The sequence below is a fragment of the Tiliqua scincoides genome, chromosome 4 (assembly GCF_035046505.1).
Source record: "Tiliqua scincoides isolate rTilSci1 chromosome 4, rTilSci1.hap2, whole genome shotgun sequence".
Taxonomy (NCBI): domain Eukaryota; kingdom Metazoa; phylum Chordata; class Lepidosauria; order Squamata; family Scincidae; genus Tiliqua; species Tiliqua scincoides.
Genome location: NC_089824.1, coordinates 28,088,293 through 28,106,400, shown reverse-complemented (window position 1 = coordinate 28,106,400; position 18,108 = coordinate 28,088,293). Strand labels below are relative to the sequence as shown.

Sequence of the window (18,108 nt, the reverse complement as noted above, 5' to 3'; positions counted from 1 at the left end):
CCCTCCTAGTTCTTACCCCTCCCAACTGGAGATCCATAGCTGCATTCCGCTTGATCAGGCGCCCCTCAGTTTACTGAGGTGTTACCCATTCCAATGGGTTGTAATTCTTGTTGTTTACTCACATTCCTGCAGGTAGGAACTGCTAGCCACTTCTCCGTTACTGACTTAGTTTGGTTCAGGCTTCACATGCTAACCTAGGCCTAAACTGTACATATTCATGACGGCTGCTGAGTTTCAGAGCCTCAGTTTGCACCTATATAATGGGTACAATCCTTGCTTTCAATCAAGACATTCGGGCACAGAAGCAGTTGGTTGTGCGTGTTGCTGCATTCATCCATAAAGCTTCTGCACTTATGCACTATTCATCAGGTTAGCACCTGACATGTGTCTCCTCAATCCAGCAACAAATAATAAATGCACAGCTCTCAGTGCTGCAAGTGGCTGTCCAGGGGCAAGGGCTTGTACTGGTTACTGCCACTTGTGCCTAATATTGTAGGCTTTCCCAACAATGTTGCTTATTTGGCTTATTGTTCTGGTTGCCATTTAAAAACATTGCTGTACAATGGCTACAGCGTTTGGACCTCTTAGGCACCTGAGGGGGGACATGATTGAAACGTACAAAATCATGCAAGAGATGGATAGAGAGATGCTCTTTTCCCTCTTGCATAACACCAGAACCAGTGGACATCCACGAAAGTTGAGTGTTGAGAGAGGACAGAGAGAAGAAAATATTTCCTTACCCATCGTGTAATTAGTTTGTGGAACTCTTTGCCACGGGAAGTAATGACGGCATCTTGCCTGGATGCCTTTAAGAGGGGATTGGACAAATTTCTGGAGGAAAAGTTCATTATGGGTTACAAGTCATAATAGGTATGTGCAAATCTCTTGGTTTTAGAGGCAGGCTGCCTCTGATTGCCAGATACAGGGGAGGGCACCGGGATGCAAGTTGTGTCTGTCTTGTGTGCTCCCGGATGCATTTGGTGGGCCACTGTGAGATACAGGAAGCTGGACTAGATGGGCGTTTGGCCTGATCCGATGGGGCTCTTCTTAATTAAATGTTCCTCCCTGTGCAGTTTGCATCTGAAGCCATGCTCCAGATTCCCCTGCTAGCTGAGCTGCTGCTGGCATCCACAGCAAGAGGACAAGGGTTGCCTTGGTTGTGGCACCAGCTTTATGAAATGAACTCCCTACAGACCCCCATCTGGTCTCATACTGTGTTTTGTTATGTGAAAATGCATCTCTTCAGTTGACTGAGTGTGGAATTGGTTCGGTTTTTCATGGAATATGGTGCAATGTGCAATTTTTAAAAAATCATTTGAGGCTATTATGATTTAGTCTGCCTTCTGATACTGTGCTTATGATTGTGTTTTAGTGAACGGTATTTTAGTTGTCTTCAATCTGTGTTTAGAATTTTATCTGTAAGATTATTTGGCAGAAGATACCAAGGTACGCCAAGTCCTTTACATACACACAGCTTAGGTTCCCGGGAGCTATATGTGAGTTGAAACATCTATCACTTGCCATGCCAGCACTATCATACCTGCTAAGCTCTACCATAGGATATGCTGCACCTGTGGAAAAGAATGGACTCGCAGCCTAGCCTATCCACATTTTCCTTGGAGAAAGCCTCGTTGACTCTAATGGGACTTGCTTCTGAGTAGATATGCATAGGATTGGGTTCTCAGACATCCATGATGCAAAAAGCTAGTATATTCTTAAAAAAACAAACCTGTAACATCTTGTAAATCACTTGAAAGATATTTTTTAAAGCCTTCAAGCGTGCATGAAATTATATGGGACTGTTTCTAAGTCTTCTAAACTCCCTTGGAAAAATTATATGAAATTAAAACGCTGAATAGTAAACAAGACCACCAGTCTTATTGACTGTTGGTACTATGGAATTTGTAACTCTTGTTGCTTAAAAGTGACTTTTAACCTCTGCAACCAGTCCATGACATAGTTCCAGTGAACTGTACCACTAAGCAGGGGTTTGTTCTACCTATGTTGAAGTCCAGCTGGTGTATAGTGAATTGGGATTCATTTACATGTTCCAGTAAAAAATGAGAGAATTGCTTTCCAGATTTTTATATCAAACTTGCATATTTAACTCTGTCCAGCTTTAGTGACAAATTAAATTCTATTTAGTGTAGCTTGATTGGAATGAAGAATTATATCGATTTCTTCATTGTAATTCAGTTGAATGAACTTGCAAGGGCAGTTACGGCACTTTCTGAATTTAAGCCAAAGGCATCTTTGATAAAAGCAATCACGTGTTAAATCTCCTGCTTAAAATGAGCATCCTGAATCCGCTTTATTTAAGTCTTGCTTGAAATAGTGCATTTCTATTCAACCACAGTGACTTGATGCAATGTGCAATTCTTATGCAGTATGGAATTACAAATCAGTGAATACCAAGTGTACGTGTAGTACATATGTACTGTAATTTCATTGTTCTGTACCCCTTCCTTTGCTATTTCAGCTTCAGTTCTAATGGACATTGGTGAGGACATTGCATTGTTAGAAGGGGGTGAAGGGCGTGTTTGAGGAGAGTTTCTCGGAGACCAAATTCCCTGGCTCTTTAAACTTTGAGGGCAGGGCTGGCCCAAAACTGCCAAGTGCTGCCTCCCTTGCCTAGAGATATGCTAGCCCCTGATCTTCCAACACTAACCCATTGCTCTTCTTTCCGCCACGCTTCTCTTTTGTCCTCCGCTTTCTGTTCCAGTCCAGGAGGGAAGAGGATCAGTGGACAGAAGTGGGCATCTCCTGCCAGTCTGTTGCCTGTTCCAGTTAGCTGTATGGATAGCCATATGGCTGGAAACTGGAGTTAAACTACTCCAGTTTAAAAGATTGTGTAGGGGGAAGAGGGATTTGGGCATCTTCAAAGCTCAGTTCCTCTCCCTTTTTAACACCCTTTGCTGAAAAGAAGCAGGAGATGGGCCTAACTCTCTGCCCTGAATAGTCAAGAGCATAAGAACCCTGTCAGATCAGGGCAAGGGCCCATCTAGTCCAGCTTCCTGTATCTCACAGTGGCCCACCAGATGCCTTGGGGAGCTCACAAGACACCCATGTCCTATTGCCTATTGTCCTATTGTGTTGCATCTCAAATTCAGAGAGAGGCAGCATCTAAAACCCAGAGGTTTCGTATAGTCCATCACAGTATACAAGCCATGATGATATTTCCTTCCTAAATCTGTCCAACTCACTTTTAAAGGCATCTAAACCAGGTGCCATTATAACATCCTGTAGTAAAGAGTATCATGTATTAATTACTTGCTGAGTAAAAAATATTTTCTTTTGTCCCAACGGTCCTGCCACTCAATTTTAGTGGATGCCCCCTGGTACTGATCTTACATGAGTGGGAAAAGAACTTCCCTATATCCAATGCATGTATAATTTTATATGTCTCAATCATATTCCCCCTCAGATACCTTCTATCTAGACTGAAATTATTCTTGTTGTAAGGACCCACTCCTGCCTTTAGCCCACAGTTGTTCTTGTTGCATCAGCACATTAGCTGCCCAAGAGTCTGGTCCAACAAGAAGCTGACGGAACATACCAAGATCCAGGTCTACAGAGCTTGCGTCCTGAGTACACTTCTGTACTGCAGCGAGTCATGGACTCTTCACTCACAACAGGAGAGGAAACTGAATGCTTTCCACATGCGCTGCCTCCGACGCATTCTCTGCATCACCTGGCAGGACAAAGTTCTTAACAACACAGTCCTGGAACGTGCTGGAATCCCTAGCATGTATGCACTACTGAAACAGAGACGCCTGCGTTGGCTCGGTCATGTCGTGAGAATGGATGATGGCCGGATCCCAAAGGATCTCCTCTATGGTGAACTTGTGCAAGGAAAGCGCCCTACAGGTAGACCACAGCTGCGATACAAGGACATCTGCAAGAGGGATCTGAAGGCCTTAGGAATGGACCTCAACAAGTGGGAAATCCTGGCCTCTGAGCGACCTGCTTGGAGGCAAGCTGTGCAGCATGGCCTTTCCCAGTTTGAAGAGACACTTTGCCAACATTCTGAGGCTAAGAGGCAAAGAAGGAAGGCCCATAGCCAGGGAGACAGACCAGGGACATACTGCACTTGCTCCCAGTGTGGAAGGGATTGTCACTCCCGGATTGGCCTTTTCAGCCACACTAGACGCTGTGCCAGAACCACCTTTCAGAGCGCGATACCATAGTCTTTCGAGACTGAAGGTTGCCAATAATACTGGCTAATATAGGGAGTGTTTGGACACCAGCAACTCCATCTGGTTTAGATATAGGAAGTTCTTGCCACCAAAAAGGATTGGATCAGACAGCACCTTCTGTCTTAAAAACCTGTTCGGGAAAGCTTTACATTGTTATGGAGCACCCTTCTTTGAAAGATCCAGGATGTTTGCTATGTTTGAAAAAGAAACAGAAGACTTCTGTGCCTTAAAGTTTACTTTCTTTAAATCATGTCTCTTAGGTATCTATGCTTGAGCTACTGAATTGTAATTTTATTGCTTGTTTTTTGTCTATTGTACTGAAATCTTTGTCCTTGGATTTTATTTGTAAGTGGCTTTGAGTTTTTTGAAAAGCAGGAAGAAAATTTATTAAAGAAAATGCAAGTCCTATCCAGAGAAGGGAATAGTGTTAAAAGGAGATACTAGAAGAACTTACCAGTTTGATCATTTAGTTAAATAAGAATTGTAATGTGTTAATGAAATGATGGAGCAGCTTGCATTTTTTTTAATGTATAAAATCACAAGGCTGTCATTGTTTGTTTGCAGGTGCTAAACAGGTACTCCTCTGCTCCTCTCATTCCTCTTCCGGCACCATCTATTCTTCCAGTACTACCTCAGCAATTTGTGGCTCCTACCAATGTCAGGGACTGCATAAGATTACGTGGTCTTCCCTATGCTGCCACTATAGAGGACATATTGGGGTTTCTGGGGGAGTTTTCAGTGGATATCCGAACTCATGGTGTTCATATGGTATTGAATCACCAGGTAAGTGAAGAAGAATCAGCCTTGCTTGTCAGTGTTCAATTGTCTAGTAGCAATTAATGCATAGCTCTTCTGTAGGGCATAAGTGTTTTGAGTATTTCACATGTAGGAATTGGTAATCCTTCACAAACCCTGGTAGATCAACTTTTATTCCCATATTGCAGATGGGAAGTCTAAGGGTGTGGCTTGCTGAAGGCCACCTAAATGAGTTAATACAGTGGTTCCAAAACTTTTAGAGGCCCTAGAGCAGGGGTGTCCAAACATTTTGGCAGGAGAGCTACATCTCTGACACTGTTGAGGGCCAGGGAAAAAAAATTAATTTACATTTAAAATTTGAATAAATTTGCATAAATGAATATATTAGAGATGGAACTTGCATGAATGAAGGTCTTGCAATAGCTCAAGGCCTATAAAAGGCCTTGCATAAAGCAAGGCTAGCCTTTCCTTCACTGCCACTGCTGCATCACAGACATGAAACAACAAGTAGTGAAGAGGGAGTGCTTGTCCCACAGCTCAGGTGCAAAGTCAAACAGTCGTCCTCAGGCTGAGAGCAGTTGCACTGGGCCAGCACGGGCTCCAGCAAGTCTCCAGAGGGCCAGAGGTGCACTGGAGACTGGGGGCTCTCCGAGGGCCTGATTGGGAGTCCCCAAGGGCCACAAGTGGCCCCCTGGGAAGGGTTTGGGCACCCTTGCCCTAGAGGCTGCTGTCTGATTTATAAATGTGAGGGGGTGTAGCTATAATGGTGATGAGGCAGCACTACCCCTCTTGATGCACATAGCCTAGTCTGCCCTGTCAGTTTCACAACCCAACAAAAATTGGATCACAACTCACTGGTGGTTCCCAGTGGGGAACAGCTGAGTTAATGGCAGAGCTGAGATTTGAAGCAGCTCATACCCTTTGTTTTACACCAGTTTTGCATCCACTTTCCCCCAACCTTAGAAGACTCTCTCCATGCTTACTAAAACCAGGGGTGGTTCTAATGAAACTGCTGTTTCTGTAACTCATTGATTTTAATTGAGTCAATGGTTATGTAGTGATGTTGCACCTCATCTTCCCACCCCGCTCCTTTTCTCCTCAGGGACGTCCTTCTGGAGATGCTTTTATCCAAATGAAATCTTCAGACCGAGCATTTATGGCTGCTCAGAAGTGCCATAAGAAAACCATGAAGGACAGATACGTTGAAGTCTTTCAGTGTTCTGCTGAGGAGATGAACTTTGTATTAATGGGGGGCACTTTAAATCGAAATGGCTTATCCCCACCACCATGTAAGTTACCATGTAAGTTTTGCTTGGGTCTTGGCGCTATTCTACGCTGTATGCTGGTAGGTGTTGGAGCTTCTTTTCTCAACTCTTGTATCTCTCTTTTGGAAAAGTTCAGTGTGTGGGGTCTGGGACACAAAACTTTCCTACCTGGAATCGGTACAGCCTATTTTTGATTTTTGTTTTCTTCTTTTGGTTGTGGACTACTGTGATCTGAAGAGGAGTTGGCTTCCTTACTTCCTGCTTCTCTGCTGACACACATTTTCTGGGGTTTTTTTCTAAGCTTAACTTTGCAGTGGGGATGTGTCTAATTTAAATATATATACACACACAGCATATAGGTGTCCTAGTCCTTAATGTTGCAATTGTCCAGATCAGTGGTTCCTAAGTGGGTTTTCACTTGCATGCTCCTTGGCAGCCTATTTCCATAAATTGTAACTGTCATATTAGCAAAGTGTTTGTAATTAATAGTTGCTGTTATTTCAAATTTGTTTTCAGCTATTGGTCCATAACTGATTACACAATTTGATGACCAAAAACTAGCAGTTGGTGGGCTTTCACAGCCAGCTAGCTGCCTTCCTTCTTGACTTGCCAAGCCCCACAAGCCATTCTGATACAGACCAGCCTTTTTCTGCCATTATCTAATTCTTTTTTGAGTTACCACTAAAGGTCCTGGCAAGTACCCCTGGGGGTACATGCACCCCAGGTTGGGAACCATTGTCTAGATCAGGGGTCTCCAAACTTTTTGGCCAGAGGGCTGCATCAAATATCTGGCATGGTATGGAGGGCCAGAAAACAAATTTAAATATAAAATTTAAATAAATTAGAGATGGAACTTAGATGAGTGAATAAACGAATGAATGGGCTCATTTATTCAACCTCTCTGGCCCTCATAACGCCCTCCAGACACAATCGGAGCATAGTTCTGTTCATGTTCAGTTGAGTGGGCCAGAGGCTTTCAGGGGACAAGAGGTTGGCCGCGGAACAGAAAGAGGCTTGCTGCGGGCTGCTTCTGGCCCCGGGCTGGGGTTTGGAGACTCCTCATCTAGATCAACGATTTTCAACCAATGTGCCATGGCACATTGGTGTGCTGCTGCAGATGGACTGCAGGTTTGCGCAGGAGTCTGAGGATTACTTAGTAGTAGGGCCATAGGGGGATGTGAGCGCCCCACTAGCAGCACAGTGTGCCTTGTCAGTTGTCAAGAAACCGATGGTGTTCCTTAACAATTTTAGCACCTTGTTAGTGTGCCATGAATGAAAAAGGTTGAAAATTGCCTGTCTAGATGTATCGGATTTCCAAAATCTGTCTGAATAGATATACTAAAAGTTTGGGATGGTGGTATTGAAAACTTAGCATCAGGGTTTGGAATAGGTGTACTAGAGGTCAGAGTATTAACCATGGTGGACGGCTAAGGCGTTTTATGCTTGTGGCTATAGGATATCCTGTTTGTCCTTCCACTAGTTTCTGAGATGCTACCAGACACTATGCACAGACTTTTCAGTACCTTCTTTGCAGATATGCAGAGCAGGAAGCTTGCTTTTTAATTTTGATTTTTCAAGAGGCCAGATTCTGTCAGATTTCTAAGCAAACCTTAGAAGGCTGGAATTGGTTTTGGGAAGTTGGTTGTGCATCCAGGGTTTCATCTGAGTCAGAGCATAGATAAATCTTGAGAGTCTTTCAGTGGTTCAGTCTTGGAATATGTGAAATGGCATCAAATGAAAATGCCTTTTAATACATGATGCAGCTTTCTGATGTGAGCCTTGGGTAAGGCCATTTTGGTGGTGGCACTCTCTCTGCGGAATTCTTGCTTTAGGGAAGCTGATCAGGCTAGCACACCTGGCTTGCAGGAGACCAGTTAATAGTCAGACCTGGCTGTTTGAATGTATTTAGAGTTGAAATGATTGCTCTGTGTGGCTGTGTGTTGTTTTTTTTAAGGCACCGCAGGAAGAGATTCAGCCCTGCTATATTAGAATCATACGTTTTACGTGAGGAAATAGAATTTTTTTAAATTGCCATCTTCCACTTATGGTCAGGACAATAGTCAAGGGTGGGGAATAGAACACCAATACTTCACTGCTCCTGCTGTAGAAGATATTGTCAGCAGGAGAGCTCAGGTTCTGCCTTTGAAACTTTTCCAAAGGACATTATCTGAGAATAAGTGACAGGCTCAGCAGGAGGCAAACTGAGAAATCTGCCTTGGACCAAAAGTCTAGATCATTGTTGTCTGAAGGGCTAGATAGTGCATAGCTCACATTATGTTAAGATTATGATCCTATGCAAACTTGCCTGGGAGTACATCCTCCTAAACACAATGGAATTTACTGCCAAGTAAACATGCCTAGGCTAGCCTGCTAATATACCTTTTTATATTTGGAATATTTTTATTCCCACTCTTCCAATTTGTGTATACATTTATGTTAAAAGCTATTGCAACGCACTTTGAGTTTTGCTTGGAAAATGCTGTATCACCCCTGGGTATACTGCATAACACAATTGCTGTATATGACAAATGGGGATGGATGCTCATTTTGTGGTTCTGTAAACTTTAGAAGGATGTTCAATTTCAAGTGAACGTGCACAGTGGGGGGCTCAAGTGACTATAGGAGACCTCCGGTGTCTGGGAGCAGGACAGTTTCATTGCCAATGTCTGAAGGCTGTAAAAGGCTGAGAGTCTTAAAAGCCATCAGATGAGCTGAAGGATGGAGACTATAACTCAGTGATAATGCTTTGCATGCAGAAGGGGACTGGGGTTCAATTTCTAGCATCTCCAGGCAGGACAGGGAAAGAAGCTGGAGAGCAGCCAACCAGCAGTCACTGTAGACAATACCATCTTAGTCTGGTTTAGTATAAAGTAGCTTTAAGTTTTCAAGAGGGGTTTTGTTGGAAGAGGAAACCCTTATTGAGGGTGTCCAAAGTGCAAAACAAAGGTTTGTCCATGTAAATGTTTCTTAGAATAGATATGTCTTAATGTGTTAGTGTACTGTCTAAAAACAGTTCTTTCCAGCCATATGCTGTTTCAACAATATGCTGGAAGTAGCCCCAGAGTGACTTCCTCTGTATGGATGTCAACTGAAGCAGCTTTTGTTTGAAATGATGGGCCAGAAGTGACTGCTGCATGATCTTGTCATGATCATGAATGGGATGGGATGAAATAATAGGGTCTTTAACAAGCTATGACTTTCAGACAAAGCATAATCATATCGTATCTCTGCGTTTAGAACAAGCATTGCATGGGAATGTTATGATGCTTCATCTGTGTTGCCTCATTCTTTTTTCTTATTAGGCATGTCTCCACCTTCATACACATTTCCAGCTCCTACAGCAGTCATACCAACGGAAGCAGCCCTTTACCAGCCCTCTGTGCTTCTCAATCCACGGACACTGCAACCTTCCACAGCATATTATCCAGCTGGCCCTCAGCTCTTTATGAACTACGCAGCGTACTACCCCAGGTATTAAAAAGTGAGGAAGAACTCCTTGCAGGAAATGCATGTTAATGGTTATAATACAGCAAGCAATGTAGGGTGATTGCCTCTGGTCAGGATCCATTTATATGAATTTACTCTACGTCTTGTCTCGATGACTTGCGTGGAAAATCAACACACTGTAAGTTACCAGTTGGAGAAGTTGTCATTAAAAACATTGGGTTGTAGCCAAAGGTTTTCTTTTCTGGAGGAAAGGGACCTTGGATACAACCTGTTCTCTGTCAGTGGCCCTATGCTGTGCTGAAGCAAGTCTCCCAAACCTTCTCTCAGTAGGACAAAATTGACCAACTAGTATTATTGTGCTAGAAATGTGGTGAAATGGAGCAACACTAATTCTTGTTTCTCAGACATGTTATGCTATGATAAGCCCTTATATTAAATGAGTGGGTCATAACAGCAGTTCAGTACAGATTGAACCTACTTAGCTGCAGACTTGGCTCAGTGCGGGCCCTCTGGACCCACACTGAGCCACCTTTGGCCTAACCTGAAGCCTTGGAGAAGACTGCAGCTGTGCTCAGGTCACCTCTGCAGGCTCTTCTGAGTCCCATAGAGGCTGCACATGGCCTTTTCGGGCCTCAGAATGGCCTCCAGAGGTCCTAGAAGCAAACTTCTAGTTTACAGCAAAAACTGAAAGTGCCCTTCTAGGACCTCTGAAGGCCTTTCTGAGGTCCATAAAGGCCATATGCAGCCTCTGTTGGACTCGGAAGACCCTGCAGAGGCTTCATGTGGGCTCCAAAAACCACAGATTTTGTTATCCAGTTTTCTGTATCCATAGTGTGTCTGGGAACAGAGCCCATGTGGATAAAGAGGCTCTACCTGTACAAGCTAGCAACTTTATTGAAGTACACTAGTTGGTGTTTCCTCTGAATTTGGGTTGTTGACCAGTTTAGAATTGGCTGACAATTATTTTGCAGCCTGTGTGATGCATGGTGTTGCATTCCCATTTCCCCCCAGTGCTAGTCCCACTGGCTTCGCTGTGGCTGAAGATGACTCCACTCTTGGTGGATCCAGATAGGGATGGGGTGAAGTGGGGGGAGAACCCCAGAGAACAAAGAGCAGGATGTGAGAAGAGGACATTCAAACTTGCTAGGCTTGTGAGGAATGTTAGGGTTTCTTGGTAGCAGAACATTCGGGTGAATTAATAATAGATGCTGAGCTTGTCCAGGAGCTGAAGCCCATGGACACAGAGAAGCTCTGCAGCAGTCCATAAATATATACCTGATCTGAAAAACAATCTGAAAAGAATGTATTAGATGAGGGTGGTAGGAAGAAGGAATTATCATCCTGAAGACAGAATTGCAGGCCAACCCAAGACTCCTGGGAAAAGATGCCTATTCCTAGTTATGATGCGAGATTGAAATCCATGACAAAAGTCATGGTTGGCTGCAGTCTCCATGTTGTGAAAAGCGTATCATAGCTGCAAGCTCAATAAATGCTATCCACCAAACTGTCTTGTCTTTTGTCAACTCAAAACCTGATGTATACTTGGGGATATTTATCCAGGCCCACAAGATGCAAAATTGACCACTGCAGAGTAATTTGGCATTTTGTAATTGACAGAAGGCTTCTCTTTGGTTACAGCTAGTACAAGTGAAATTAATCTACAGAAACTTATTTAGAAATACTAGTTTTTCTTGGTAATTCTTATTTTCTTAGTATGAGGGGGAAAAGTGGGGTATCAATATTTTAAATACAGCAGAGAGTGCAAAATAGATGGTTCACTGGCACCATTCCATACAAGTCGTACTTTAAAAGTACTACTTCATGTTTGTGAAATAGGCTAGGAATGATGTAACAGGTTATGCTTTGGGTCAACAGCTGTTCCCTTTGTGACCTTACATTCATTGTTGTGTTACAGCATGCAACAGAGAATGGATCTATACGCACAGATGAGTCGGCCAGGTCAGTGTCCGAAGAATGGGTTTGTCTTTAAAGGTCCAAGCAGCTAGATTGAACAAAGGTAAATAACAATGTCTTCTTTCAGATGTGTGAGGTGTGCATTTGGCCTAACAAACTTACATTCTGGGAGTAGATGGCTTATCCCCATGCTCCTAGACATCCAAAGTGTTCCTCCAAGGTCTTCTGTTTGTGTTCTTCCACCCTCTTAGAATGCCCCTAGGTTCCCGATCAAACTTTTTAAAGCCACTTTTGGAGCTAAAAGTGCTCTGTGCTGCCTTTTCTAAATGAGAGCATCTGCACACAGCCTCTAAACTCCACGTAATGTGTCCTCTTCCTGGCTTAGCTAACTGTGTATGGGGTATCTGTTTGTGTCTGAGTCTTCCCTTGGGCATGACTGTTTTCATGCTGCTATGTTAAAATAGGTTAGGTTTGACACACTATACCTGTGGTATACTACAGGTATACCTGTGGGAAGCTCCCAAGTCAGGCTACAGCCCTACCCAGCTTCTTCAGCTTCTCATCAGAGGCATTCCACTTCCAAACTTGAAGGTTCGGTTCAGTCTTCATGACAGACTTCTCTTCCCCACTTTCAAATAAATGGGCTTAGAATTGTAGTGTTGGCTTAGTTAGCTTGAATTGTATGATGATGCTTTCTTAGGTTGACTATGGTTCAGCCCTCCCATGTACTGTGGACACAGGCAAGGTGAAGTGGAAGGAAAACCCAGATTAGTCCCCCTCCTTCCTTGCTGCTCTGTGATGGCTTCCACTACTGAGCTCCTTTGCTGAATACAACTGGAAACAAGAGCCATACCAGGAATGACTTGAAAAGGAGTCATAATGGGGGCACTTTCTGAGTTGCTGAGTCACTCTTTCCCAATTCAATGGGAGTTGGCCCCTTTTGAAAAGCCCACTGCTAGCAAAGGGAAATGGGGCTGCTGCTGGGGAGTGTGTGTATGTTCACTTTAAACACTCCCCTGGTGTCCTTGCCCATCTGTAAACAGGGTGAGGTGGATGGAAGGGACTGTGAGAGAGCAGGGAAAGAAGCAGCAAGAGGGAGGAGGATAACAAGCAGCAGCAGCAAGGTTTACCAGGATGACCTGATCCTTTGCAGCTCTACTCAGAAGTAGTCCCACTACAGCCAGTCATTCAGTGAGGCTTCCTCCTCCCAAATAACAGATGCAGTGAAAAGCATGATTGCTATGAACTGCCTCCCTCTCCCACTTCCATGCCTCCTCTCCCTCCTTGGGCTTCTGCAGCCAATTGTAAGGCAAGCACCCCCATGGCTCCTCTTTTTGCCCTACCTCAACTAGAGAAAATACCAGACTGCCCATCCTTCATCCAATGATCATCGAAAGAAAAGAGAACCCAGTCCCGCCTACCCCCCATGCAAAAGCAAACATTAACCCTTCCCTGCCTCCTGGCTGGAACCTCTCGCCTGTTCTGAATGATGGCCTCACAGGGCTTTTCATGCTGCAAAAATAGTAAGCAAGCACACCCAGACACAGGCAGACTCAAGTCTACATGTGTGGGGATAAGTGCTGAGTCAGGGGCCCCTGACTCGAGTGTTTTCTGAGTCTTTCACATGTGTGACTCATGAGTCAGCAAAAATCCTGATTTTTTTGTGACTTGAGTCTGAGTCAAGCTCCCAATCCTGGCCCATACACAAGCAGCCTGTGCCAGGGACATTGGCTTGCTAGTTACATTGAAGGAAGGGGCAATAGCAACAAGCAGCAAAAGAGGAGAGAACTAAGCTGCTAAGCCTATCCTTTTCCTACCCTCTTCTCCTTTCACATTAGCTGCCCTTTGCTTACCAGCTATTTATTCTCTGCATCTTTCCTCTCTATATACGGAAGGGCTGGTTCATGATCACTTTCCACTACCCATTGCCACATTGAATTCATTTTGATCTATGACTACTTCAGAGAGACTGCAAATGAGTCACGACATTCAACAAAGTAAAGTGAATCTTAATTCCAATCTATAGAATGCTTAGATTCTGTCTCTGTATTTCTTGTAGGTTCAACCTGACTTCTTGCACAACTTCAGTCAGCCAAATGGAGATTTCCAGCTACACTTCTAAGCCTATGGTGGCTGAAACTGTCTAGCACAAAAGTTACCATTGTCTTGAATACCTGCCTGTGTTTAATTGTTTTAAAGAATAACACACATGCACACTTAGCCAAGGGGTGAACCTCCCATGCAAACTTGCCATTAAAGGTGTTAAGACACTCACTACTTGAGAGCACAGTTGCCAAATTCACAAGGAAGGATCTTTTCCTGATTTCAAAACGGTAAATTATCCTCCCATCACAAAAAGAATCAACTCGAGATTTACACTGCTAAGGTCTTGTTGAAACATGCCAAGACAAACCAATGTTTTATTTTTATTTGCGCACACAAATTTTGATTTTTTTAAATAAAATATTCCAAAAGGAGTCCTAAGACCTTGAATTGTGCCTTTTTGGCTTTTTATTAAAAAAAGTTTGCGTTTGTGTTTAGAGTGTGTGTGTGTATATATATGTATGTGTGTGTGTTTAAAAATGTCCTCAGATTATAGCCAGGCTTACTTGACACCGTAGAAGTGGTTAAGAATGCAAAATGAAATACTTAAAGAGAAAAATATTGTAATGTTTTGTAAAATATATTATCTATAAATATATATATATAAAAGTGATGCTCTAAATCTGTATATTGCATGTATGAACCTACTGAATATTTAAGTTACTGTCTTATGAAAATCTAAATGTTATGGTGCACAAATCCTTCAATTCTTCCACAATGTTTATAACACAGAGCTTCTTACAGACACCATATTAAACTCTAAAAGTGGGAAGTTCTGGGGATACAATACTTGCTCACAGTCTTGTCTATGGAGGAAGAAATTATGATGAATGGTCTTCGGGGTCCCTTTTGAGATGTGTAGGGTACTGTACTCCAGGAATCCTCATTTTTAAGTTTTAGTGCCTGGCCCCACTGCTCAGATCAATACTGAATAGCTACCAAACCATGACATCGAAATAAACATGGGGCTGTATCACTGTTGTGGAATTGTTCTGAGCTGTTCTACACGGATTCTGTACCAATCCACTATGTGGATGCTGTGCTCCTTGACTTGTGTTGCATTCGCATCCTTCACAAGTATTAAACTGTTTTAAATCCATTTATTGGTCTCTGTATTTTGGATTCTCTCTTGCAGCTATGAGAAGGGAAATAGAAGGCTGGGTGTTGTGGAGGGCACTGCCTGACCAATACTATCACGCACCTGCTCTGAACAATACTGAATTATTCTTCAGGAGGACTGGTTCTTTGAACTATATTGCTGTTTCAACTGTGTAGTAGTTTTTCAGATGATACAGCAGAATCTTCAGCTTTCTTCTGAGAGTTTTTGGCTGATAGCTGATAGATCAACTTTATAGCTGATGTCTGGAGCTTTTGGTTACTTGGCATTAAGCTAAAATCTTGTTGGAAACTGAATGGTTCTAAAAGTTATTGTTACATAAAGACTATCCTTTAGAACCATCTTCTTGTCTCCAGAAGACTATAAATGCAGATATTCTTTTTCTTTAAAAATGGAGTTGGGGCAAGTTCTTAGTTTTGCAAACCTAAAAGTGGTAGAGATTCAGAGCCCAGTTCTGAGCTGCCCAGGGCGCACAGCTGCAGTGGCAAAAGTGCTGCATCCTGTGCACCCAAGGCAGCTGTGGGCAAAACCTCAGGAGGAGGGGACTTTTATCCCCTTTCCCTGGGTAAAGGGAGTAGCCCTGCAATGGGGCTACTTGATTTACTGTCGACCAAAAAGTTGGTGGTGAGGTAAAAGCCTTTGTGTTGGGCAGTGAGCCCAACATAGAGGCTCAGGATCTGCTGGAAAGTCCTTCCCTCCCTGCTCCCACCCCCTGGCATGCCTCCCCCCACCCTCTCCCTGCCTTCCCCATGCCCACTTTCCTCTCCGTTGCTTGGCGGTCCTTGTGACTGCCGAGCAGTGGAGACCCGGCGCCCACCTGGGGCTAGCCCAGTGCCGGCTAGCATGGGCACTCACCCGGTGTGCCTCACTGTACATTTGCAACAGTGTATGTCGGCAGTACGCTGGTGCATGGAGCTCAGGGTTGGGCTCTTAGTTCTCTCTACACTGCTAAACTTGTGATTTTAAAAAACTATGCTGGGTCAGACTTGATACTGCATCTAAATATGTCTTTGCACCCTGTGCTTAGGATTTCTCACATTTTGTATTCCACTGAATACAGCCCTAGGGGCCCTCATCTAGATCAGAGCTGACACACGGGGGGGGGGGGGAGGGAGAGATGAATATCTTCCCACACTCCCTTAGTAAAAATCATCCCTATGGAAGCTGCTAGTTAAACAATTAGAAGTTTGAAGATAGTTCATAAGGAAAACTATACAAGGAGAAGAATGAATACTGCTTCTATAGCCACAATCCAGCACAAGGCCCCCATGGATGTACTTCATTGATAGCACAGCTTGGGAAGCTCATGCTTGCAGAATAGCCTATCTAGTTTGACCCTGTCCTGTTGGTTGACTGTCAGTGTGCCAAGGCCAGGTTGGTGGGGGTCCTGGGCCAAAACCCTGCACTGAGCCCTTTGTGCTATACTCCACTTGAAAGATCAGGGAGTTTACCTGGGCAGGTGTGGAGCATGTGGAGCAAAGGCTACTGAAAAAACTCCACAGTCAGGGAATTAGAGGACAGGTCCTCTCATGGATTGAGAACTGGTTGGAGGCCAGGAAGCAGAGAGTGGGTGTCAATGGGCAATTTTCACAATGGAGAGAGGTGAAAAGCGGTGTGCCCCAAGGATCTGTCCTGGGACCGGTGCTTTTCAACCTCTTCATAAATGACCTGGAGACAGGGTTGAGCAGTGAAGTGGCTAAGTTTGCAGACGACACCAAACTTTTCCGAGTGGTAAAGACCAGAAGTGATTGTGAGGAGCTCCAGAAGGATCCCTCCAGACTGGCAGAATGGGCAGCAAAATGGCAGATGCGCTTCAATGTCAGTAAGTGTAAAGTCATGCACATTGGGGCAAAAAATCAAAACTTTAGATATAGGCTGATGGGTTCTGAGCTGTCTGTGACAGATCAGGAGAGAGATCTTGGGGTGGTGGTGGACAGGTCGATGAAAGTGTCGACCCAATGTGCGGCGGCAGTGAAGAAGGCCAATTCTATGCTTGGGATCATTAGGAAGGGTATTGAGAACAAAACGACTAGTATTATAATGCCGTTGTACAAATCGATGGTAAGGCCACACCTGGAATATTGTGTCCAGTTCTGGTCGCCGCATCTCAAAAAAGACATAGTGGAAATGGAAAAGGTGCAAAAGAGAGCGACTAAGATGATTACGGGGCTGGGGCACCTTCCTTATGAGGAAAGGCTACGGCGTTTGGGCCTCTTCAGCCTAGAAAAGAGACGCTTGAGGGGGGACATGATTGAGACATACAAAATTATGCAGGGGATGGACAGAGTGGATAGGGAGATGCTCTTTACACTCTCACATAATACCAGAACCAGGGGACATCCACTAAAATTGAGTGTTGGGCGGGTTAGGACAGACAAAAGAAAATATTTCTTTACTCAGCATGTGGTCGGTCTGTGGAACTCCTTGCCACAGGATGTGGTGCTGGCGTCTAGCCTAGACGCCTTTAAAAGGGGATTGGACGAGTTTCTGGAGGAAAAATCCATTATGGGGTACAAGCCATGATGTGTATGCGCAACCTCCTGATTTTAGGAATGGGTTAAGTCAGAATGCCAGATGTAGGGGAGGGCACCAGGATGAGGTCTCTTGTTATCTGGTGTGCTCCCTGGGGCATTTGGTGGGCCGCTGTGAGATACAGGAAGCTGGACTAGATGGGCCTATGGCCTGATCCAGTGGGGCTGTTCTTATGTTCTTATGTTCTTATGTTCATGTATCAACCCATGACAGCACCCTGACCACTATTATGTAGCTTTATTCGCTAGACTTGTTATGACCTAAAAGCCCTATTTCTTCCTCCGACTGCTCAACAATACAGTAGATCAGTGTTTCTCAAACTGTGGATTGGGAACCACTAGGTGGGTCCCCATTCATTTCAATATTTTATTTTTAATAGACTTGATGCTACCTTGGTATGTGTCAGCATCTGGGGAAATGTTACAGAGCTATAAACAGGTTACTATGTATATTCTTTGAACATAGCTCCTCAGCATCATCAGGTCTTTCTATGAGGACATGAAGGGCTCTGTAGTCTGATGGCTCAACATCAGACCCCTTTGACATCCGAAGCGGCGTAAAGCAGGGCTGTGTTCTCACGCCGACCTTGTTTGGGATTTTCTTCGCTGTTCTGCTGAAGCAGGCCTTTGGAACTACAACAGAAGGCATTATCTCTGCACCAGATCAGACGGAAAGCTCTTCAACCTCTCCAGGCTGAGAGCAGAGTCCAAATTCCAGCTGAAATGTCTGCGGGACTTCCTCTTTGCCTAAGATGCAGCTGTCACCACCCACTCTGCCA

At 44.1% G+C, this 18,108-nt stretch overlaps 1 protein-coding gene across 1 annotated transcript in view; it reads left to right on the top strand.

Moving 5' to 3' along the window:
* The window catches only part of ESRP1 (epithelial splicing regulatory protein 1), a 35,189-nt gene extending 23,519 nt beyond the window's left edge, over positions 1-11,670 (top strand). The window contains exons 11-14 of the mRNA XM_066624790.1: positions 4,761-4,979; positions 6,055-6,253; positions 9,520-9,688; positions 11,580-11,670. Coding sequence (XP_066480887.1) covers positions 4,761-4,979; positions 6,055-6,253; positions 9,520-9,688; positions 11,580-11,670 — 678 coding nt within the window. The remainder of the gene's footprint in view (positions 1-4,760; positions 4,980-6,054; positions 6,254-9,519; positions 9,689-11,579) is intronic.
* Positions 11,671-18,108: the final 6,438 nt, after the last annotated feature.